Here is a 26,015-nt window from a genome sequence, read left to right on the forward strand (position 1 = left end):
CTCTCTCTCTCTCTCTCTCTCTCTCTCTCTCTCTCTCTCTCGACTAGACAACCAACAGAGAAAGGGCTTCGACTCGTGCAAAATGATTAACCCTTACAGTACAAGCATCACAGTATATACACACACATACAAACAGAGTAGGACACACGCATACATTTATGTCCCGAAACGAAGATTATCGTGTGCGAAGCTAGTTGAACAAAAACAAAAAAAAATTCGAAAGAGAGAGAGAGAGAGAGAGAGAGAGAGAGAGAGAGAGAGAGAGAGAGAGAGAGAATGAAACGAACATTCGTGTCGAACAATAGACGTATACGCGAGTAGCAAGAACAGTTTTTTCGTCTAATTTATCCGCGTTCATTGTTGTTTCTCTTCGAACGAACTGTATTTTCTTTCTCTCCCTTTCTCTTTTCATTACTCTATGAAATTCGAACGTGAGTAAATATATAAATGAAATGACAAACGAATTCGTTTCTTCGAGATTTTTCATTGGAAATTAAATATCATATCCATTGTATCTGATTACGACAAAAAAAAAATCGGAAATATTTATTCGAGAAGCGATCGAATTCGCATCAAATAACTCGTAAAGATGAAAACAACATACGTTTTACAACACTTTCAGAGAGAGAGAGAGAATGAGAGAAGGCTAGGATTTTCGTGTGCTCGTAATAATAATGAAAGAAAAACAAACAAAAAACAAAAAAAAAGCCACACACAAAACACCAGGAAAAGAGGGAGGTATCATAAAAAAGTTTGCTATATAAAAGTTTTCTTATCTCAACAAAATATTTTGGTATTCCACGTTCTCGACCAAGTTTCCATATTAACTCTGTGCTCTGCGCTTTGCAAATTCCTGCGTGGCTTCCATTTGCCATTTTGGGGGTGGGATAGGGTGGCAGGGGAGAAAGGGAGAGAAGTATTGATCGATGCAAACTGCGATAAACCATTAAAGCAACAAAAAAAATAGAGAGAGAGAGAGAGAGAGAGAGAGAAAAAAAATTTACATCGATAGTTTCACTCGTATTATTATCATCGTACAAACTGTACAACGTGTGGCTTAAAAAAAGAAAAAAGAAAAAAAAAAAGAAAAAAAAAAACAAATAAAAAAAGAATTGTCTCTTCGATTACTCTCTCGATCAATAAAATGAACGTACGATAAAGGAAACAGAAATACATATATAATTCGATAATATAAAGTCCAATTTTCTATAAATATGAATATTCCCTTGTATCTGTAAGACGTTAACAAAATATCTCCATTTTTCATACATGCCCAGGAACCAAAATCTTTCCTCTTCAAAGGGACCGATCTACCTTCGGTCTAAAAAGTCATCTGTGTATTCATATTTTTATAGAAGCCAAATCGTATAAAGAGCTTCGTCCCGTCTTCGAAAACTCGTCGAACTTCCATTCGATTTAGCTCGTAACGTTCGTAGTATATCGATATAATCAAGAGTTTGGCTCTTAAGGCACGTAGCCGTAAGGAACGAAGGTAAGTTTCTCTACGAAGCTAAGCCCTCCCCCTTCCGCCGACTTTTAGTTTTAGCATTTTCGGTTCTTGCCGCTTCAGCTTCGAGCGCTTTCTCTCACTCTTTCACGCGTACAAACACACACACAGGCGCGCGCGCGCGCACGCGGTAGACGAGCAGACAAATGCTCGCGTTCGGGCGCGCGAAACTCCCAGCGAACTCAAATCTAAATTTCGACGGAGGAGAATCGCGAGCACGAGAGCAACGCCGCTTGCCGTTTTAATGGGCGTTCAGATTAATAATGACGCTGGTACAAGCACTTTCCAACTTCAACGCATACTCGCACCGATGAGAACGAGCGAATACCGCGAGAAGGAGTTCTAACTAGATATATATATACATAAAATATGTGTGTGTATCTATATATATATATATGTATATATATCGTATATATGTACGTACGTACATACGTATGTATGTATGTATGTATGTATGTATGTATATTATGTACATATATATTGAACGTATGCGTATGTTCTTATATGCTCGTATTGATGTGTTAGTACGGTTGATGCGTTCCCCGACTAACCATCTCTACATACGAGCTTGAATATCACGATTTTATGGTACATGCATCTACACCCTCCAACGAACGATCCAACCCTCTCCTTCAGGAATTAACGCCTCTTCATAATAACTATGCTTTAAATGCAGCTTACCACTATCTTTGATTGTTTTTATTATCTCCCATTTATACTACGGGAAAGAAAAAGGAAATGAACAATATAGTAAACGATTGTTCTTCTTATTTTTTTCTTATAATTTATGATTTTCTTTATATTAATGAATTAAATAAATATAATATATGCATGTATACATATAAATTTCAAGCTATATCAATTATCAGAGATATTTAACTATTTAAAAATGTATCAGTACCGAGTTACCAATCGCAATTAACGTTTAATGATTACTGATTCGCATTCTGCATTCTACATGCAGCTCTGCTCTATGACTGAGTAATGATCACCGATTTGACCGGTCGTTCGATCGAAATTAATCCTCGTGAACAAAGCTACGAGAGAGGACGTCAAATCGGTGGGACGCGTTAACGCTATGGATGATAACGAACGTTAAGTAAACGGTACTCGTCGGGAGCCGCGAAATTATGACGATATTTCATATCGAACTTTGACGATCGTTCCTATAAACGTCAAAGTTTGTGAGGTAAACGATAGGACTCCCTCCCATCCTGTATAACGAATCAAACTGTTATTATAGAAAGTAACGTAACAGTATTAAATGATCGATTGAATATTTTAAACGAAATTATCATTCGTTTCTTTTTCTTTTTCTCTTAGAAAATTTAACTCAGGCCGATATTTTAACGAAATTTTAATAAAACTTTTTTACTTTTTATAAGAACTTTAAATGCTCAACGATTAAGACGAACGAACGAACGAACGAACGAAGAAAAAACTGTTCGAAAAAAAAATTAAGAAAAGAAAGAGAGAAAAAAATACGCGCGTTAAATCTACCCTTATAAAATCTCAAGAAAGACGTTAAAACCGATTCTCAGGATTCCGTTCGGTATAGCGCATGATTGCTCAAACATCGTAAGATCGATGAAGGTAAAAGAATATGAAGGATTGACGTCGAAGAAGAATAAAGCAAGAAGAAGCTTTCGTTTCTCGCGATATCGCGCGAGGTTGTTCGATCGTCCCTTGGCGAATAGCCGACGAGAAGTAAATTTATCCTAGCGATAACGACGAGATGGTTCGTTTACACAACGTCACGCGACATAATCTAATGCGACTCTGGTGCGACTCTGGTAGCCTCTAGGAAAACGGAAGAGCACCTCCTTGTTCCTTACTCTCGAGAAATTTCATTGTCTCATCAGGATAATGTTCTCCTTTCTATCTAACCCCACCCACGCTGCCACCCCCATTCTCGCCCAATCTCCTCTTCGTACCAATTCCGCTACTCTTCACACCCTACCTTTTCAACCATCCCCTTCGTTCTCGTGCAAAGTCTTCAGCAGCGTATCTGCGCAAGGCATAACTCGTTGATGTAATTCTGCACGAACGATAGAGCCAAGGTGCTTGAATTCATTCGAAATTTCTTTTGTCCGACCCTTTCGCGAACGTCTTTCTTAAGCAGTCTTTGCTTTTCTTACACTTGGACAGCTCTCACCATCCCAACAACGCCTCGAGCTATCTTTTCTAAATAAACAAAATAAAGAAAGAGAAAGGGAAGAAGAAAAAGAAAAAGGAAAGAAACAAAGAAAGAAAGAAAGAAAGAAAGAAAGAAAGAAGGGGAAAAAGACGATAGAATACACGTTCCCTATTTCAAGCTCGTCTTCATAATTCTCCTGAGTCAAGGAAAAGAAAGCACGGAATTTAATGGCTGCTCCCAAACTGTCGTATCTAGCGATGCGTTCTATCTCGCAAAAGAGAGTATACCAGGACTATAAAGAACTTGGTAGAGGTTGAAAGTGTTGGTATGCTCGATAGACGATTTTATATATATATATATATATATTTATTTATTTATTACGACATCTTACCCCTCCAATTACTTTGATTTATTGTCACTGTGCTTATCCCATGAACGCTCGTAACCTTTAAGATACAAGCGTATGGGAAGTCGATCCTTGTGCGTCCATCGAAATATCTCTCGATTTCTCGGAAAAATATTTCTCTCTTTATTTTATATTTACTTCGTGCATTAATTTCAATCGACCCTTTGATTATCGATGAAAATGATTAATAGAATGAAGCCTTCAAAGTCAACGTTTACGATTAAAAATGCATTCTATCATTACCATAAACAATGAATCAATTAACATAATGAAATATATAATATATATATATGTATGTATGTATGTATATATGTATACATAACTATTTGTACATACATCATACATATATAAAATACATATGGGTTACTCAGTATCGATTTCTATAAATGAATTGATCGATATAATTTTCGTATCACCGATGATATGGATACTAATTAATATCATATGATAAATTAATTAACATCCCTCACTTCCTTGTATATTATGTGGCAATATACTACAAGTAGGTATAATATACTCTACAACAACAAAATCTAATTATTTCGTAGATACAAGCAATAGGTCAGACGATCGAGTAATAAACGGTAGCAATGTTTGCGAGTACCGTGATTTATTCTAACTCGGAGGTAACTTGGGAAAGAGGTTGAAGGTTAGAGAGGAACCCGGTAGTCGCCACTCTATCGTGAACATCCGTAAGCGTGAACTGCTTTCTATTCCCTTACGTGGGAATACATTTCGTACGATTCGAGAGAGCACGTTTACTTGCCGATTCAATTTTCACACCTGATAAGACGCGATACCGTTACGATAACAAACCGCAAATCTCTTCCTCTCTCTCTCTCTCTCTCTCTCTCTCTCTCTCTCTCTCTCTCTCTCTCTTTCTCTATTTCTCACACTCTTTCTACGATCATACGTGATTTTCAACTATCTTTTTCTAGTTTTCAACTACAAGAAAAATACAAACTGCATAAGAAAGAAAATATAAGAAAAGATTTTATTATTCCACCCAAGTTCAAAAATTGACTCAAATCAATTTTCATCAGTCATCCCAAATTCCATTCATAATTGACAAATTCATTTATAATTCTGATATAATAGGATCATTTACGTAAGATCTAATACCTAAACATTAGAAACTGACTGATCGAAGTATCAGGTGTTTGCTAATCTCTGACTATATATCACAAGAATCTTCTTAATGAGAACACGAAACCCATCGTATAAGGATATTAATCGGATCTATACGAATATTAAAAGGCTGCAAATTTATGCTATCCAAAAGAGACACTCTTCTTAAAAGTTAAGTTCTTAACAATTTGAACGTTTGCCAAATATAAAGCTTTCTCTCTGTCTCTCTCTCTCTCTCTCTCTCTCTCTCTCTCTCTCTCTCTCTCTCTCTCTCTCTCAGGCTAGGAAACTTAGCAAATAATTTCTAAAAAGGGAGAAAGGGAAAGAAAAACAAAGAGAAAAAGAAAAAGAAAAAGAAAAAAAAAGACAGAGAGAAAGCTCTCTATCTGTTCGTACCAAACTCGTAGAAGATAGACAAGGTGGTCGACGATAGAGCACGTTCGAAGGAAAAGGAAAAGGGTGGAGCCCGTTTTTTCCATTTCTTTGGTACGTCGCGCTGTGACATAAACTTTAACTCTGGTCAAACGGCCGAGAAAACGGAAACTAACCGAACCGTTTCTCTCTCCCTCTCTCTCTCTTCTTTTTCTTCAACAACGATGTAGTACGGCTTAACGACGAAAGTTTATGCCGTACTAGGCGGACGCGTAAATTACGAGAACGTAGTTATATCTTCGTTGAGAAGAAGATCTCTCTCTCTCTCTCTCTCTCTTTCTGTCTAGCACGCCCACGGTCTTGAAACACACACCCATGCACATACATAGATACGTACACAAACTCGCACGCTTTAAATCCACGTCGTAAAAGTCAAAACGGTAGAATGGACACATCGGTTGGACACTCCGATCGAAATGTCAAGAAAAACGGAGAGAGATTCTTCCTTCCCGATTCGAGAATCGTCAATCTTTACGTCGATCTTGAATTCCGGTAGATATAAAAAAAAAAAAAAGAAAAAAAATATATAGATACATGTCGGACCTCAGAAGATGCGGATTACTATATGAAATACAACGGTCGTTCCAACGATAACAGAAGAAATTTTTCTCTTTTTTATTTTATTCCATCTTTCCTTTCTCTATCCGCCCCTTCCGCATCCTTTTCTCTACCCCTATTTCTACTACCGTTTCATTTCTTTTCACAAACGATAACTCGTTTGTCTTCCAACTCGAATCTTCCTTTTATAAGTATCTATAATGCACTATATATTTCTATCCTTTTGTCTATTAAACGAAGATCTCGTTTGAATGTTAATTACTTTATTTCTTCTTTTTTTTTTTTTTCTTTTTCTTTTAATCCAAATTAAAAGGTTCCTCGTGCCTGAAATGAGAAAATTATAAATTTTTACATGGCAGAAGAACCATTATATAGATATTCTCTTATCGTCTGGTCTGATCCCTACTCGTTGAAGTCGATCAAGTGATAAGGAATGGAAAACGAGAAGAGGGAGCGAAGAAAAATGAAAAAAAAAGAAAAGAAAAAAAGGAAAGAAAAAAAAGGAATAAGAAGAAAGAGAAAAGCTCTCAACGTTAACGAACGTATACGTTCGTTCCTCTCAAAGGAAATCATTAAACGTAGTCTCTCTCCGTCTTTCTCTCTCTCTCTCTATCCCTTCTTTTCTTTCCTTCTCCTTTTCTCTCTAAGCGCCAAAGTAAAAAGAGGTTATGCATTTTCCGGAAAAACTATACTCCATGACCAGGTCGACCCGGATTCGATAGAAAGAGACCAAATAGCATATGACGATGGCTGATCGTCATCGACATTGTAACTCGCTCTGCACTTTCTATTCCCAACACGGTTATATCTTTTGACAATACGATTCCTCCTACGACTTAGATAAGAATCCAAAACATTACAAATATATTCGATTACTTTCAGTTAAGGTATCATTGTTTTATCTCCTTTTCTGCAAAATCGAAATCTTTCTGTGTATGTCAAATAAAAACGAAAAAGAAAGAAAAATTTTTTTCTTATTGATCAATCGATTGATTAGACAGTTAATTATCTATGTAATGAAAAAGATGATATTATCTGTAGTTTAATTTGAGCTAATTATCTAATTCATAAATATAAATATATATATATATATATATATATATATATGTATGTCATATATGTTTAATAGATAACTTTTCTTATACAATTTTTCTTTCCTTCAAACTATCGATTATTTATATTTAGGTATTATAAATGTGTATATATATATATCCATATGTCAAAGACATTTATCTACGCCTCACACGATCAAAAATGATTCAGTCAAAAGTTACTCGAATCGATAATAAAAAATAAGCTCCTTTTTTACGTTGAAACATGTTCGATAAGCTCGACGGCCATTCTGTTACCTCGCCTCGATGCTCTCCGGTCTTACGTTAGATACGACACGTTTCTATGTGTTCCGTGTTACCATGGGGGTCTCCGACCAAAATTTATGCCGCTCTTGTACTCGCTATTTCTGTCAAATATTTCATAAAGCTCTAAGGCTGGTCGGTCTATCGGTCGAAAATAGTGACTGAAAAATATTCCCATTTCCACACTCTTATTGGCCTCTCTACGACTGAGCTTTTCTTTCCTCTTTTGTTCTTTTTCTTCGTCTGCATGTGTGTTCGTATTTGCGTGTATATATATATATATATATATATATATATATATATATATATATACATCTTCCACTATTTCGTTTCACGTTGTTAGCCACGTGAAATACTCTTCTCTTGAATGACACCAGTCATAGCTTGCACGGTCATGAATACAGTAAAATAAAAATCAAAAATATACGTGAGTCACCACAATATCGTAATCAGGAATTTTAAAAAAAAAAGAGCCAGAGAGATAGGGAGGAAGAGAACGTGAAATTTCAGCTTCTTTTAACAAACATCATATTTTCTATACCGAATAATTACTACCACGACTACTACTATTATTACTAATACTACCTTCTATTAATTTTAAAGTTAAGTCCATGAATATGTGAAATTTAGATTCATCAAATCGAAACCGAAATCTACGTCCTTTCGTATAACTTAAACTCGAGGATGCAACGATGCGTACCTATTGCTAAACTCCATTGTGTTTCGTATCCAACGTGAGCTTACCTTTTCTCCACTTATGCATACAGAACGTATTCGTATTCAATGATTTGTAAAGTTTCGAGAAAGCTACGTCGAGCGTGATTAGGAAACGAACTCAATGTTCTCTCGATTATTCGAATAACCATTTGAATTATAAATGTCAAACTTCTCTCTGTACCAAAAGTTTCATATAAAGTTTGTTAAATTTCATTTGAAAAATGATAATATTTGAAGATATTAATTAATCTTTAAGCTTTTTTTTATTTAAGTGCATTAATATCAATCTTTTAAAAGGATTTCATATCAAGGATAATATCTTATACGAATATAAATATAGAGATATCCTATACGAATATTCCTTTTTCAATGTTATTATTTACGAATATATAATTATTTACGAATGTAATAAATTTTTTGCTTTTTATTCAATATTGAATAATAATAAAACATTAAATCGCTTTATTTATTTATTCATTCATTTATTTTTAGAATATAAATAAAAATTTACTTTTAACTAAAATTTTTCATTCGCGATAAATAACTATAAACATTTTATCTTTGAAAATATATTTTAAAACTAAATGTGTATTTATCTTTAAAAAGAAAATAAATTTTATTAAAGATTTATATATATATATATATATATATATATATATATCATAAATAGAAATTCATAATATAGATTAAAATATTTATTTATATATAAATATTTATATATAATATTTTTATTTAGCAAATAAATATTTCAAAGATTAATCAGAAAAAAGGTTTTGCGATTATTATATAGAGTAAAAAAAAAAGAACATTATTCGAACCTTATGAGAGAAAAAATATAACGTTCGTGTTCCATTGTAATTTATTTGAAAATTAAATTCCGACTGTAATATTCGTAAAAAAAAAAAGCACCAAAAGATTTTGTTAAGATACTTCTACTCGAAAAGCTTAATTCCATTATATCTTAAGATAGAATAAAGGGACACGCCCATATAAGTAAAGGAGTCCGAGCTAAAGCGAAAAGAGGGAACTAATTGCAAGTTAGTGTTCGCGACGATAAAACGTCGACAAAGCCGGAAGACACGACAGGTACCTAATAGTTCTCGCTTTAGTTCCAGTCAGCCTTTCGATTTATGACGACAAAGCAGCACCTCGTAGACTTAATTAAAGGAGTCACGTTTTACGTTTAAGATATTAATCTCTAATCGCAAATTCGAGCGCAAAAGAAAATACGAGTTTTTACTAAAAAGAGAAAAGGGCGAAGAGAGAGAGAGAGAGAGAGAGAGAGAGAAGAAAAAAATATTTTTTCATTCCATTTAAAATAAATTTTTCATTTTCTTAACCATCTCAACATTAACCAGACACGATGATGCTTCTTTAAGACAATTATATTACAGAGTGTGTCATAAAAATTACGATCGATCAAATTCTCTTTCATACCTTCGTGAAAGATCGTATATTTCAACGTAAATTTGTTATAAGAAAAACTTACTTTATATGGAATAAAAATAATTATTAAAAGAATTGATCGAATGATTGTAATTGAAGATTTTTTTTAAAAAAAAAAAAAAAAACGTTCGTTTATATAAACGAACGATTTGTAGCAGGAAACGAAATCTCATATATGCATAGTGCAAGAAAATTGAGAACTTTACCTCTAGAGAATAAATTGGATGATTGTAGTACGTCATACAAATGGCTCGTATATAACTACACGCACGCATACGTGTATACGTCGAATACAGTAGGTACAATCATGTCGTTAAGTTATAAGTTTGTCTGTTAGAGTTTGTAATAAAGTAGATCGTTGAAGGCTAAATAGAAGCAACTTTCCCCTTCGCGACATATTGCGTGGTAGCATTATTTCATTCGTTCGTAATACCTTTCTCGTGCGGAGAGAATGGATTATTAAGAGTAATAATGTCGGAACAACTACCTCGTTAAAATTCGAAAAGAAGAAGGAAAAAAAGAAGAAAAAAAAAGGAATAAAAAGAAAGGAGAGAAAAAAAAGAAGAATTATTAAACGAACGATCCGGTAATTTAAAACGTTGCGTTCAGAAAGACGAATTAATATTCTTATAAAGCATGAATCATTATAAATGCCTAATTAAATACATCTCCTTGATTGCTTTCATTTCGTTAAGACTATAATGATATATCTCTCGACACTTTTCAATAGATTCAATGTTATCAAAGATATCGGATGGTTCGTTCGCAAAAGATTCATTAAATCATCTTATAGGTAATAGGTATTTCCTTTATGAAATTTCATTGATAGTTAGGTCTTCTTACTAAAGCTATTCATAGACAAAATTCTCCGAGAATAATCGAATCGGAATATCATACGATAGAAATCACAAAACAATGCGTTAATTAAATCAATTTGGTCTAGAGAAGAATAGCTTTATCGTCAAATCAATGGAAATTCATTTTTGAATGATCTAGTATAGTAAATCTCTTATATATATATATATATATATATATATATATATATATATATATCATGATTTTAACGAAGAAGAGTTATCTCATTTGAATTTCGGAGGACCATCGGAGGAGAAAGAAAAAGGAGGATTTACGAGCACTTACTCGGCAGCCGCAAATTACCCGTTAGTAGTAAGTTCTCGAGTTAACCACTCGAAGAGAAACAAACGGGATATGTTTTCTAACCATCCAAAAAGTATCAAAGTAGAAACGTATATTTGTCTATCTATGGATCTCTAAATGTGCTGATCGTTATTCGATTAATCGTGGAAGGGTAGAACGATAACGAACGAAATCGCTAGTAAAAACTTTAGACCTGGAGGCAACGAAATGATTATTATGAGCCGATTGAACGAACGAACGAACGAAACGAAGGATCCAAAGAGAGGATCCGTGGGTTCAATTAAGGGACGTAGGTAAGTACCTAGCTAGCTAGCTAGCTAGCGATATAGGATGAGGTGAGTACCACGAGGACATCGTTACGACCGGCGAAGTCGCCATTATGCCACCGACAAGGACGACCCTAACGATGCGCTACCATCGTGATTTATGCCCCAACGAAAATGCGCACGCGCTCGCGGATTATGTATCTCGACCGAGTAACTTTACGGTAGAGTTCGCTTTACAAAGGGAGATTAAGAGAATAATGGATGTAACCCTTTTCTCAAACCACTCTCGATCATTCTCCACCCCCTTACTATTTCTAACGTTCCAATGCCATTCTTCTCCCTCTCTCTATCCTTCTCACCATTCCCTTCATTGTTCGTACGCTTTGAGAAATTGACTTCGTTCCGACGCTGTGTAAGTGCTTTCGATCAAGCAACTTACCGTGACATCCTTGTTTCGAGAAGCACCTTCTCCAATGTAAACTTTTATGTCATTTTATTTACTTTCCTACTAACTCTCTCTCTCTCTCTCTCTCTCTCTCTCTCTCTCTCTCTCTCTCTCTCTCTCTCTCTCTCTCTCTCTATCTCTCTTTGTCCTCTTCTTCGAACGATCAAACTAAGTGAATCTTTCTTCTCACGTTTTCAATGAAAAATGACGAAAACTTGTTTACGGTTAGATAAGTAAGATGGGTAGACTCGTTAAAAATGACTCAACATCGGAATCGATATATCGCACCTTTCTAATATATCCACTTACGTATACTATACATCGTATATATTGAAATATGGATCGGTTAGGGTGAATGAAAGATACTCACCTGATACCGACAGATGAACCGTTCTGATTAATGGCGGATGTACACTGACTTGACACTCGTAAAGTCCTGCATCCCTTTCAGTCGCCGATTTCAACTGTAATCGCCAATCGTTCGGGCCTTCGAACTCCAAAGAAAATCTCGAGTCGCTCGCATACGTGTCAAGGCCGATAGTAAGTAAATGAAAATCCTCGCCACGTCTTCGTACCCACGATACCTGTAACAAGATTATTTACATGAGTCACATTACGATCACAACGAAGTCATCGTTTTTTAATTTCATTATTTATCGTCTTCGATATAATCGACACTCTTTGTTCAAATAAATTCATTAATTTTTATTTTTAATATCATTCTAATTTGGTTGCATGATTAAAGATATTATATTTTCAAAATTAGATTATATCGAGAATCGACATTTTCGATTACATCGATCTCGTAAAATATTTCGTAAGAACGATAATAAATATTCCAAAAATAAAACTTTTGCTGGTTTCAAATCGTATTGAGATTTCATGGAGATATATGTGTATGCATATATATATATATTTAAAAAAATATATATATATAGAGATATATACGTTTATATATGAAACACATTGAGCTACGTTATTGCAATGTAAATATAATGTAAATCGAATCTTCCGTCTCCCTGACAAGTCCTCGTGTCCTACAACGCCTATTTGAATTCAAATATCTTATTCCCTTTATGGTACATACGTATCATCGTAGATGCGTATATAACTATGTACACGTTTCTACATGTTTCTGTCTGTGCACACGTGTGCAAAGGATAGACGTAATAGAAGAACAAGGAAAAAAGAAGAAGAAGAAGAAGAAGAAGAAGAGAAAGAAAAAAAAGAGTCGTCGAAGATAATTATATTTTGGTACGTCGAAGGACGTAAACATCTCAAGCTATTTCAAAATCTCTTTAGTAATGTCAACTTTAAGGTCACACGATATAAAAATAATCTAACATTTGTAAGAATAAATAAGAGGTAGAATTTCTAAGTTTAAATATAAGTTTAAAACGATTCGAATAAATATTCGACGTAATACTCTTAATACGATACACGTGAAAAATTGAACACGAGTGAAAACATCAAGTGAAAACACGAAGCGAAAACATCAAGTGAAAATATGGAGGGAAAACGTGCGAAAAATTTCTTTAAAAAAGAAATAAAAAAAAAAGAAGAAAAAAAAGAGAGATGTGTAATACGATTTGAGATAAAATAAAAACAGATATAAAAACAGAACGACCTCGACAAAATGCGTTTAATTTTTGATCGAAGAAGGGCTATTTTTAGGCAAAAGAAAAAGGAAAAAAAAATAAAACAGGAAACCACGGAAAAAATAATGACTTGAGTTACAACTCGACGCTATGTCGTTAGGAAGTACCTTCCCTATATCAAGATCATGAAGATCTTTTGGTAGTTTGAAAACAAGCCGTTGGCGATTAACCGAGGACGCTTAACGCGATATTCACAGTCTCGAAGTTGGACGTTGAGAGAAGTTAAAGAATCGTTAGGCGTTACACAACTGGTACGATTTGAGAAACGTTACTGGTCCTATATCTTTGAAAGCATCCGAGTCTTGAACTCTAGAGAGAACGAAAGAGAGAACGATAGAGCAAGCGATCGAGAAAGAGAAATAGAGAGACAAAGACAGAGAGAAAGTAAGGAAGGAGACGCTCGTTTGTCTTTATTATAAAGGACTTAGCAACGAATAATTACATCTTAGAAAAGTTTCACGTCAGCATGGTACTTACTACTTTGATTTTACTTTTTAATTTCAATCTTTACCTTCGTGCAATCGTCGTTTGCCTTCTAACAAAGAAAATTTATATACGATATCTCTGAGAGATTGTAATAAGTCGATATATAATAATATACATACGTACGTATATATGTTAGTAGTATCGAACGAGTTTCTAATTCTAAGGTGATGAAAAATAGAAAAAGAAAAATACGTCTAACAGAAGTTATTTTTTATGAGTACGGTATACAGGAGTAACGATGTTGGCTCTGTTTTATTCTACGTTTTAAAATTTCCCTGAGAGATTTTATAGCCGGACTATGAATCATATAACGTGTATGAATCATTGGTTATTTTTGTTCGTCTCGCAGGATTTTTTTTTTGTTTGTCCTTTTTTCTCTTTTTTAAATAAAAAAAGAGAGATAGAAAAATCGTTCAATTGATTACAAATGAACGGTATACAAACGCAGGTGTTCGCATGTGCGAACTATTGAAAACGCAGCTGTCGTATTGCGCATAAAGCAACGCACGCTTACTATCGCCTAAGGAATAATAATAATTAAGATCGCAATTAATACTAGAGATTGTTCGAGAAATGAATTGTTGAAATAACGTTGTTAACCCATAAAGCTTTTTCACTTTTGTAATAATTAATTAAATATTACAATGAAACGTTAATATAATAAAATCGATTTTTAATGGATAACTTAGAAATATTCATATACGTTCGGATAAAAAAAATTAATATATATATATATATAATATTATTAAAATTGCAACAATTAACGCACGAACACGTATAAATAGAACGCACTACTGCTAGATTTTAATTAAAACGAAATATATTGAGAAATATATATATATGTTATTTCCGATTATATTGAAAGAAACGAGAAGAAAGTTAAAATTGAAGCTTACCTTACACGTTCTCCTACGATACTGACTGTTAGGAACGAAATACGACTCTCGTATTAAACAAATTGAAGGTTACGAAACACAGAGGTCATGTAAGAACAAATAGGCCACATTGTTGTATACAATTTACGATAAACACGTTCTCTCTCTCTCTCTCTCTCTCTCTCTCTTTCTCTCTCTCTCTCTCTCTATTTTTCTGCTATAGAAAATATTTCAATGAATGAAAATATTCCGATGAATAATACAATACAAATACAGTACCTATACACGTGTATACATTTACGTTTCGTTCTAGGAAACTTACGTCAGAGGACGAGGCTCATTGTTTGAACTGAAAACAAATCGTACGTGTTGGGGATTCTTTGACTATCTAGAAATCTCAGAGTAAGATACTAGATAGACTGTTAAAATATCCAAAGGGTTTCCGAGCGAGCAAACGACTCTGACTGGAAACCAAACGACTCCATAGAGAATTTGCCAACGTGACTCCAATGTGCCGATGTACCAGAAATGTACCCATGAAATAATTAAATCCCTTACAATAAATATATCTATGTCAGAGGGAATAAGAATTACGATCGAGAAAATGATAAGAAAAACGAGGGCAAAAGCGAGTAAAGTACACGAAAAGGAGAGTTGGGTGAAATTGGTGAGGGTAACCCTTTATTACGCGACCCTCTGTTTACAGTTCGCCAAATAACGCTCAAAAGATTTCCTTGCCCTCCGAAATTAGAACGAAGAGGTTTCATTACGTTCCCTTTTTCGTTCCAACAAACTCCACGTTGATCTTCAAACAACCAGGTAACTTTTATATTTTCTTTTTTCGTTTTCTTTATTATTTATTTATTTATTTATTTATTTATTTATTTCTCCTCTTTTTCCTTTTTTATTACTCTCGTCTTTTAACATACGATAAAAAACGATATGACGATGACAATGGAAAAACTAAACGAGAAAATATCGTTACTAATCGAGAATAGACAAATTTATTTGTTAGTAGATACGAATAAGTTTATTTACTTTATATATAGATTGAATGAGAAGTATCCAGAATGATTTTAAAAAATCAATTACTCTTTCTTTTTTTAAGCTAATTTTTGTAAAACATTGTAACAAAGTTCTTAAGCTTGTGGTTATACAATCCGAAAAGGTATATAAATTAAAGAATAAAAATATGGTATCGAAGAAGTATAACTGTTTTTTAAAATCGCTTAGAAATTTTTGGCCGACCGTGTCTACACATATACGTATGTATCCATATATTTGAAATTGTGTTACGATCATTTATTAATATTTTATAAAAATATTTGTGAGTAAAATAAAATATGTTTATATGTATGTCATATGAAAACATTTGAATTTGCTCTCTCTCTCTCTCTCTCTCTCTCTCTCTCTCTCTCTCTCTCTCTCTCTCCTTCCCTTATATAATCAAAATTAAAAAGATTAATTTGATTATGGTATATAAAAAATAACAATGTAACTACTAGTAGAAGATGCTACCTATTGATGCGATACTAATCGACAGAGCTATTATACATAGAAATGATGTTGCCATCCAGTCAAAATGGAATTCACAAATTTATTTTATCTACATTAATATATCGACAAGTGAACTAACGAAGCATGGCACAGTGATACGCTCGCGCTCCATTCTCGATAGTTATTTAACGAGTGACCGACGACTCGTCGCATGAAGTACGCGGACACGACAGGTGCTTTTTCGTATTTTTCAACGGGCCAAAAACGTTTCGAGACTCGTTTATGTGATCGTCCAAATGCGTACACGAGTGGAATCAAAAAATGAAATGAAAATGTGCAGCGATGTGAATTGGAGACTATTATGGTTTTTTTTCTCTCCTTTCTTTTTTTCTGTTCCTATTTTTTTTGTCTCTTTACCTAACATACATACGACTCGTGTATGATTATAAATATTTCATTAGTATTTTATTCGAAGATTTAATATAATAAATTTTATGTTGATAACATATTAAATATTTTATATACATACATATATATATATATATATATATATATATTATAAATAAAATAAATAAATAAATTTCTATAAATATAAATCTAATGAAAGTGAAATATTTGTGAGATTAAGAATTGAAGAAAATTATCATAATATTATTTAAACATCGTTTTAATCAAATTATCATGATTATTATTGAAAACTTGATAGGTATAAATTCTGCAAACAGTTCAATGTCCTCTTTGTATTTCGATCGATGGCAAACGATTCTCGTTTGAAAGGCTTGAAAATTCGAATACGTTGAATTTCCGGGACACTTTTCATCGAAAGCGAAAAACTATGGAAAAAAATCGTTAATACCGGTAGTAGTCTGTTGGGAAAATTCGTCGATATGTCTATACGAGACACGACAATATCGCGATTTATGTATTTACATTTCACCCTTTGATCAATACACGCTACGTAAATGTTCCTGTTTATTTTATCCTATCGCACTTTCACGCGCGCATCGGCGCGACCTACGTCGTGTATTTGCCCAGCGTTTCGAGTTTTTCTCGTAGACACACACACACACACACACATACGTGCGTATGTGTGTGTATGGGTGTATATATATATATATATATTATATACGATGAGACTATGATTCTCGTCTACTTTTTTACGAAGAATAAAAGGGATGACATGGTGAGCCCTGTCACAATTTTGCGACATTTTTATGCAGAATATTTCATGCCAAGAAAAGAAGAGAAAATTTAATAGGATTTTCATAGTATACGGAATAACAGGATAGAAAAAAAGCTACAATGATTACCAAATTTGTCATATCGATTTGTTTAATGTAAGTTTATTATCACATCAAATGTTAATTTTCAAATAACAAAGATGTGTAACCACGCATCTTTTCAGCATATCAAATTTTTTAACGAAAATATGAAATCAGAATAGAAATCAATATCAATATAACGAAAATAGATTTATATACGATGGTGTAATAAAAAATAAAAGTATATATTTTTATAAATAACAAAAAAATAATATTCATTTGTACATATTACGAATACAAATTAAATCTACAACCAAACTATCGAATTTTCGAAAACGAAAAAAAATAAAAAGTGTATATAAAAATCGATATTATACGATATAATAGACATTTTTATTCAAGTCTTATAAAAAAAATTTTTTTAATATTTATATACATAAATACGTATCAATATCAACAAACGTATTATATTATATACTTTTATCTAATTTAAACTCGATAGAACATTAAACGAAATTATTTATGCCTTTTGCTAAAATTTACTCGTTTCTAATCAAAACAAGTTATCTACTCGTTCTCACTTAATAAAAAGAGAGACATAGGAAGGAAGAAGAAAAAGTAGAAAAAAGAAAGAGAATACGTAATGAATAAAAAAAAGAATAAGAGATATGAGATGGTCAGTCAAATTTGACCGTTCCACCTAGTAACCTCTCGATCTTTTTATTTTCTTTTTCAGCACGAAGAATAGAATCTCGTATGTACGTGACGAGAAGCGATACCAACCTCAAAGTTCCGAGCACGAACCACAGATAAACAAAGAATAAAGAAAAAAAAAGAGTAGAGAAAACGAAAATAAAAAAGAAGAAGAAAAAGGAAAGAAATAAAGAAAAAGAAGAAGAAGAAGAAAAATAAAAAAAGAAAAGGGAACGGAATGACAGAGACATAAAAGATATCAAGAAAAAGGATAGCACGTAAAAAGAGAGATAGAAAAAGGAAAAAGAAAAAGAAAAAGAGAGAGAGAAAGCTACGCCCCCAACTTACATCAAACGATATCATCCTGCCTAATAATGTTTGTTCGTTGCTGCTAACATTCGTGATAAATCGCAATCCTCTTTAGATCAACGATTTGGTGCACGTGATTGACACATCTTTTCTCTCTTTCTTCAAGATTTCTATAGATTCTAAAGACGAATTCCATTCTAGAACGATAAAGCTCAATCCTCGCGAGGACCCATCGAACCGAAGATCGAACGCGTATTTTTCTCTTTGCTTGGCTCTTTGTGAAAAAAAAAAAAAAAGAAAAAGAGAAAAGAAAAAAGAACTTTCATTCGATTCGTCCCTTCGATCTCATCGAATTGCATTCTGCTCAACTAGAGAATAAAATCGAATTTTTTTCCTTTCGAACAAAGTGAAAGGACACTTGAATTTAATATAAAATGTATAGCGATTAGTATGTATCTAGATTGTAAGCGAATACTCTTTGTAATGATCGCGTTCCAATAGCATTACTTTTTTCTTACTATCGATCCTCATGTAGAAAAATTTACAGGAAATCGACTGTGTTTAATTTCAGTCAGAAATAAATCAAGATATTCTAAATATTCGTATAACGAAAGAACGACGGTACTTGAAACGATAAAGAAAATTTTTTTAAGGGGCGGTAAATAGTTAGTAGGGGGTTGATGGTACCGTTAGAATCTACGTCTATCTTGAAGGTTCTTTAGAAAATTTAAGCCACGATGACCTGTTTTCCCTGGTGGATCGGTCGATAGCCTAGAACTACTTCTTCGGAAAACTTTAATTAGCTCTTCGATCTTATTGACGAACTACAGGTAAAGTTCGGTTCAGAGAGACGTGGATGGCTACGATATGCCATGGTTGGTTGTGTGGTTGTGTGATCGCGGCCGTTACTGTACTAGTGACGGTTATACTGACGACACCGCGACGAATAAGAAGAGGTGAGAGGGAATTGCACGATAATGGATAAAACGGGTTGAAACTGTAGAGGCGGAAAACAATTAATCGAAAAGAATTCAAGCGTATGCTAGGTCGAAAAAAGTAAAGTGAGGAAGAAAAAGGAGTGAGTATTGGCTCAGAGAATTCAAGTTTTTTTCGAGAGAATGTCTGATAACAAACAGGAAGTTCATTTCTTTTCTTCTACTTATTCCTGAAATAAAAAATGGAAATGGCTCTTTCACCAGGGAAAGAATTCAGAGAAGGAAAGCTTCGAGTTAACGAATGTCTCTCTCTCTTTCTCTCTTTCTCTTTATCTTTCTCTTTTTCTTTCTCTTTCTCTTTCTATTTCTCTCTTTCTATCTCTTTCTCTATTTTCTCGCTCTGTTGAAACGCTTAAATCCTACCTCCATGACGTTCTTGCCAATTCCTCGGTATTAACTTTGTAAGTACGAAGAAGGTAATATATTACGGGTCTAAGAAAAATTCTATTACCTTATTAAGATCGAAGCTTTAAGATTGTTCCTTTAAGAAGTTACGAAATATACTTGTTATAGTAAAAGATTTATAAAATGATCTTGACTCAGACAGATTTCATCTTAACAAGAATTTAAATCTTAATAACAATCAAAATTATCTTAAAAAAATATTGTCGATATTTCGAATCATCGAAGTGTTCTAAATTTTACATCGTACAGATATTTATTTACGAACTTAATTAAAAACCTATATTAATAATCAATATATTTCATTGATACGATACTATTATTTAATAATGCTTAGATATACGATACTTAATAATTTTTTTCCCTCTATTACGTCTCTATATTCCTTTCTAATTTTCTTAATAATACATTTTGGAACTTTAATAATTCCATTGATATCTCTTCTAAAAGATTTATTTAATTTTCTTTTCAGCTCTCACAAAGTAAAGTACTTGTTATTAAAACTTATCAAATAAGTTTTGGTACTTGTTGTTATTATTATTATTATTATTATTATAAAAAAAAGAAGAGAAAGAGAAAGAAAGAAAGGAAGAAAGAAAGAAAGAAAAGAATAATGAAATTTAACCATCTTTATTACCCAAGCAATGTTACCTACGTACTACGAAAATTCGTCTCTCATGGAATCACATTTCCCACAAGTATATAGGTATATGTACATACATATATTCAGCGACCGTACGGAATATCCCTTCTGATAGTTGCCGTGGCTCGAATCAGCCGGCACAGAGGCCGTACCGGCACACGTTTGCATATGCATCAGGCACTCGCGGCCGCGATTTTACGGCGCAAAGTCTGCGCGTCTCCTCATAGATAGTTACCTCCATCCACCAGTATGTGGTATCTCATAACTTAATAATTCGGCCAGACTGTACAAACGAGAAACGCGACTCTTAATACGAATTGCTATTTGAACTATTCGGTGAACGTTATGTTACGAGAGAGAAAGAAACAGAGAGAGAGAGAGAGAGAGAGAGAGAGAGACAGAGAGAGAGAGAGAGAGAGAGAGAGTGATTCAAAGAGATAGGCAAAGAGCAGAAGGATAAAGTGAGATAGACATACATATTACGTGTATTTATATTATAATGTGCGAATGTGTGAGAGAGATGAAAGAATAAATTACTGGTTTGCGATAGAAGACGATGTAGAATTAGAGTTTGCATTTTGAATGAAAATATGCAAACTCTCATGAAATTTGCAAAAATTAGAGAGAGAAAGAGAGAGAGAGAGAGAGAGAGAGAGAGAGAGAGAGAGAGAGAGATCTTAGTTCGAATAATCGTATTATAAATAGCTTCGGTCGATCTAAACTTTGATCGCTCATAGGATGTAATTTAACTATCAGATTGAATATAATAGTTCACGTCTGCCAATCCTATTTTTCTGCCAAGATCGACGATCAAATTTTCTCGCTATAATTGGAACAAGCGGCGCCAAATATATCGAGAATGTTTTCGCAAACAAACGGCTGAGGTGTTTAAAAAGAAATGACGTTTACTACGAAAGGATATTACCTTATCTATTTCTATTTCCTTTTTCTTTTTTTTTTATATATAAATGCACGTTATAATATTTTAATTAACGACGTCGGAGAAAGAGAGAGAGAGAGAGAGAGAGAGAGAGAGAGAGAGAGAGAAAAGAAAGAATGAGGCAACAAATATTTGTCTATGATTGAAAGTTTTCGAAATTTTCCGAAGAATGTTAATATGTTTAAAAATGGGATGGTATGAGTTGAGGAGTTTAAATATTATCAAGAAGTATGCGATAATTTCTTTTTGAAACTGACACGTCATCTAACTCGCAAGAAAGTTGATGAAAAAAAAGAAAAGAAAAAAAAAACGAAAAAAAAATATGATAGAAAAAATAGAAAAAAAAAAATCCATCGGAAAGATGATGGACTGGAATAACACGAAGATCGACTTTGTCGGGCTTAAAGGAAACTTTTACGTCACTCTCTCTCCCTTTCTCTCTCTCTCTCTCTCTCTCTCTCTCTCTCTCTCTCTCTCTCTCTCTCTCTCTCTCTCTCTCTCTCTCTCTCTCTCTCTCTCTCTCTCTCTCTCTCTCTCTCGTTTTCTTTATGAAAATCCTCTGAACCGTTATATAAGTTGGAACGATCTTGAGATAATTACAATTTACTGATACGAAGTACCGGACTTTCCGCCTCCATTTTTACATTATCGGCTTCGATGATAGCGAGAATATATATTGCCGTTGGCAAATCGCTCAACTATGATTAAACTCGAATAACGTCGAACGTCAGCTTCGACTATTAAAATTCTCAAATTTTCCCGGCGCATCTTGTCTCATACGCTTGAAACAAATTAAACGTATAAATGGAAAAAGAATCGATTACGATGTTGTATTGCACGAGGTGTAAAAAAATAAGAGAAAAACAAGAAAACAAGAAAGAAAAAGAAAACGACAAAAAGGAACCCTTTTCTGTATACCATGCCTCTGTATTTAAACCGCAGTAGAGAAAAGAAAAGAAAAGAAAAAAAAAAGGAAGGAAAGAAAAAAGAGAGAGAAAAAAGAAGAAAAAAAGGTCAAAATCACACGATAGTGATTTCGAATACCCACGCGTTGAGAAAATACTGGAGAACGTGTTAAATCGTTTTCAAAATGTGTTCCATTTTTCCGTAAGGTTTTCAAGGCGTCAGGTGGTACACGACCTGAAGATAGTGAAATTACTATTGAACAGGAAGCAAACTCACCGGCCAGTAAGTTCATTCACATTTGTTCGATCAAAGAACAGAGTAAGGTACAGTAGTAAGAGACTATCTCCAAAGCAATTCGATGTAAATGTAAAATTTCTAAGAAGAAAAGAAGCAAGATCCTTTTTGTCTCTCTCTCTCTCTCTCTCTCTCTCTCTCTCTCTCTCTCTCTCTCTCTCTCTCTCTCTCTCTCTCTTTCTCTAACTCAAGAAATATCCTTTCTATCACAGGTTTCTTCAAGAATGACATTCTCTGTTCTCTACTTTTTCTTTCTCTCTCTCTTTCTTTCTTGATAAAAGACAAGATCTTTTGTAACGCAAAAAGAGAAAGAAAGAAAAAAAGAGAGAGGAGGAGAGAGAAAAAAAAGAAAAAAGGGACAAGTAGGATATGACAAATCTGAAAGCGACGACGTCCTCCCGTCAGGGAATAAAACGAGGGGAACTCTGAAGATGGTTCTACGTAAAAGTGGCCCTGAGCTTAAATTAATCCGCCGACAAACACAGATACCGAATCCTCTTTAAGCGGGGTGCGATGACGCGCTTTCCAACCTCTCTTCTCTATTCCCTCTTCACCCTTCATCTCTCTCGCTCTCTCTCTCTTTCTCTCTCTCTCTCTCTCTTACTGTCTCTCTTTCTTTCTCCCTTTTTACTGTAGCCTTACGCTCGTATCTTTTCTTTTAAGAGCCCTCGAGCCAACCGGCTCGTAGTGCCTCTCTCTCTCTCTCTCTCTCTCTCTCTCTCTCTCTCTCTCTCTCTCTCTTTCTCTTTCTCTTTCTTTCTTTCTCTTTATTTCTCTCTTTCTCTCACTTACTCACACTCTCGAAAGAACGTCCTTGTGCTACACACACCTCGGTTAGAAACGTTTCTATATCATTCGTAGGCTTCTCAAGGTGCTATTTATGTCCTTCAAAAAACGCTCTAACCGAATATTCTGCATCAGCAAAATGTTCATAGAAAGAAAACTATCTATCTATGTATATGGTGCATAAACGTCTGAAATGCTTTGCAAGAAATTGTTTATAACGAATTGTTTATTATAAATTGTTATATAAGTTGCTTAAACGAGAAAACAATCATTCAAAGATTCTATAACTTACTTGGGAAAGATGAAACATTGTTTATAACAAATTGTTTATAACAAATTGTTTATAACAAATTAATCAGAAAGAAAATTATTGTTCTAAGAATTTATAACTTACTTTAAACTCTGAAATAATATGAAAAATTGTTTATAACAAATTGTTTATAACAAATTGTTTATAATAAATTGTAAAATAAATTTATTAGAAGAAAAAACAATTCTTTAAAGATTTTATAACTCGTTTCCGAAAAAATGAAGAATTGTTTATAACAAATTGTTTATAACAAATTATTTATAACAAATTGTTCATAACAAATCGGATAGAGAAAAAACAATCTTTTTAAAAATTTATAATAATTTTATTCTGAAATAATGCAAAAAATTATTTATAACAAATTGTTTATAAAAATTGTTTATAACAAATAGTTTATAACAAATTGTTTATAATAAATTGTTAAATAAATTCGTTAAACGAAAAAGCAATCCTTTGAAGATTCTACAACTTACTGCACTCGAAAGTAAGAAAAATTGTTTATAACAAATTATTTATAACAAATTATACATAACAAATAGTTGCAACAAATTCGTTACACAACAAAACGATATTTTTAATGCTTAAAGTTATTTTCAAAAAAATATAAAGAATTTTTTTCAACAAATTGTTTATAACAAATTGTTTATAAAAATATAATTATAACAAATATCGCATGAAAAAATAGAAAAAAATTTGCCCATTAAAATGGTATTTGTTTGAAATTTCTACGATTTATAGTTCACGTGATATACTCATTAAATAAAAGATAGGTTCATTGACTCATTGACCTATATAAATTCATTCAAGAAGTTCATTGACACAGTGACCTATATAAATTCCTGGAATTTACGTTACCAATCAGCTGTGTAACGTAAATACTTTTTACAATGGTACTACTACGCACAGCTGTATTACGAATTATGAATGGGAATATTTCAAAAGGCTATATCTCCTGAACGGAGAGTCATAGAAACGTGAAACAAAGACCATTGTAAAGGGAAAAATTCCCTCTTTCTATTGATACTCTCTATTACCACGAAATAACAAAAATACAATAAATGATATTAATAATAATCTAAAATATATAAGAAACAAATGGAAAACGAAAATAGAAAAGTTACTTTGATATCTACAAACATGATTTATTATTATATCTCGGTATACCCGAAACAGCGAAGATAACTAAGTTGCAGGATAAACAAGCTCGACTCATGTGTATGTACGTAAATAATTCGGGGCCGTTTCTCTTCACTCACAATTAGCGTCGTCGCGGGTTACTCGTTAAACTGATTGCAGAAGCGTGGAAGAGAAGTTTGAGAGAGAAAGAGAGGGAAAAAAAAAGAGAAAAAGAGAGAAAGAGAGAGAGAGAGAGAGAGAGAGAGAGAGAGAGAGAGAGAGAGAAAGAAAGAAAAAGCAAGGATCTAGATTGGTCGAGTTAAAAAGTTTCTTTTTTTGATGGCAAAAAGCGTGCTTGCAACGCGACAAGAATTTTCAGTATATTCTAACGAGGAATTGCATGCCAAAGTATCTACCTTTAAACTAACGTGACTGTTCAGATTCATTGTCAGTATCGATAATAAGACAACGTCGAATTTCTATCTTTCTTCCTTAAAACACGATCGAGTTTCCACAGTGTTATAACGTATTACCTGCACGTGTATTTACGTGTTGGAAACTCTCTTTCGTAGTTGGCAGGGAACAAAACGCCTGGAACAACAACAAGCTCCTGCTTGGTGCTCCTTCCAGCATGGAACTAGTTAAAGTTATCTTCTTATTAACATTATTGATCGCAACAGCGTTACAAACGCTCGCTTTGTTAGAGTTAACGAACTTGGAAATTCGTAGGAAACTTTCAAGTAACCTCCTCGTCGTCCATGTGGAGCTGGAGGTTCTCTTTGCACTGACTCGCAAGAGGACACGCGCGAGCCTCCGAAAATTGGATTTATCCGTAGAAAACGGATTTTATGTTATCTCAATGACGTTCTCTCGCACAAACATAAAAAGAGAAAGAAAGAGAAAGAAAGAGAGAAAAAGATAGAAAGAAAATGAACATTTCTCAAGGATTACGTTGTTGCATCGGTCACGTCCGAAACATTACGTCGAACGTATTATAAGAAATATCTATCATACAAAAAAAGGAAAAAGAAAAATAAATAAATAAAAACAGAAAAAGAAAAAACGAACGTGACGTGTGGTACACTTGGAAAAATGACTTTCATAGATTTCACGCGAACAAGAGGAGGCTAGCTAGCTTCGGCTCCTCGAAAAATCCAAAGTCACTCGACGATGATCATTTTAAAAGCGAAAGAAGGGTATGTCGATGCCGTTGAAAACACTCCAGCGAATGCAGGCGTTATTCTCTCTCTCTCTCTCTCTCTCTCTCTCTCTCTCTCTCTCTCTCTCT

General features: G+C 33.6%; 1 protein-coding gene across 3 annotated transcripts in view; it reads right to left on the reverse strand.

Moving 5' to 3' along the window:
- LOC122630271 (lachesin-like) overlaps positions 1-26,015 on the reverse strand; it is a 176,986-nt gene that overhangs the window by 90,443 nt on the left and 60,528 nt on the right. For all 3 annotated transcript variants that reach the window (XM_043814606.1, XM_043814608.1, XM_043814607.1), the window contains one exon: positions 11,926-12,139. In XM_043814606.1, coding sequence (XP_043670541.1) covers positions 11,926-12,139 — 214 coding nt within the window. The remainder of the gene's footprint in view (positions 1-11,925; positions 12,140-26,015) is intronic.

Source organism: Vespula pensylvanica, chromosome 6, assembly GCF_014466175.1.
Source record: "Vespula pensylvanica isolate Volc-1 chromosome 6, ASM1446617v1, whole genome shotgun sequence".
Lineage (NCBI taxonomy): Eukaryota > Metazoa > Arthropoda > Insecta > Hymenoptera > Vespidae > Vespula > Vespula pensylvanica.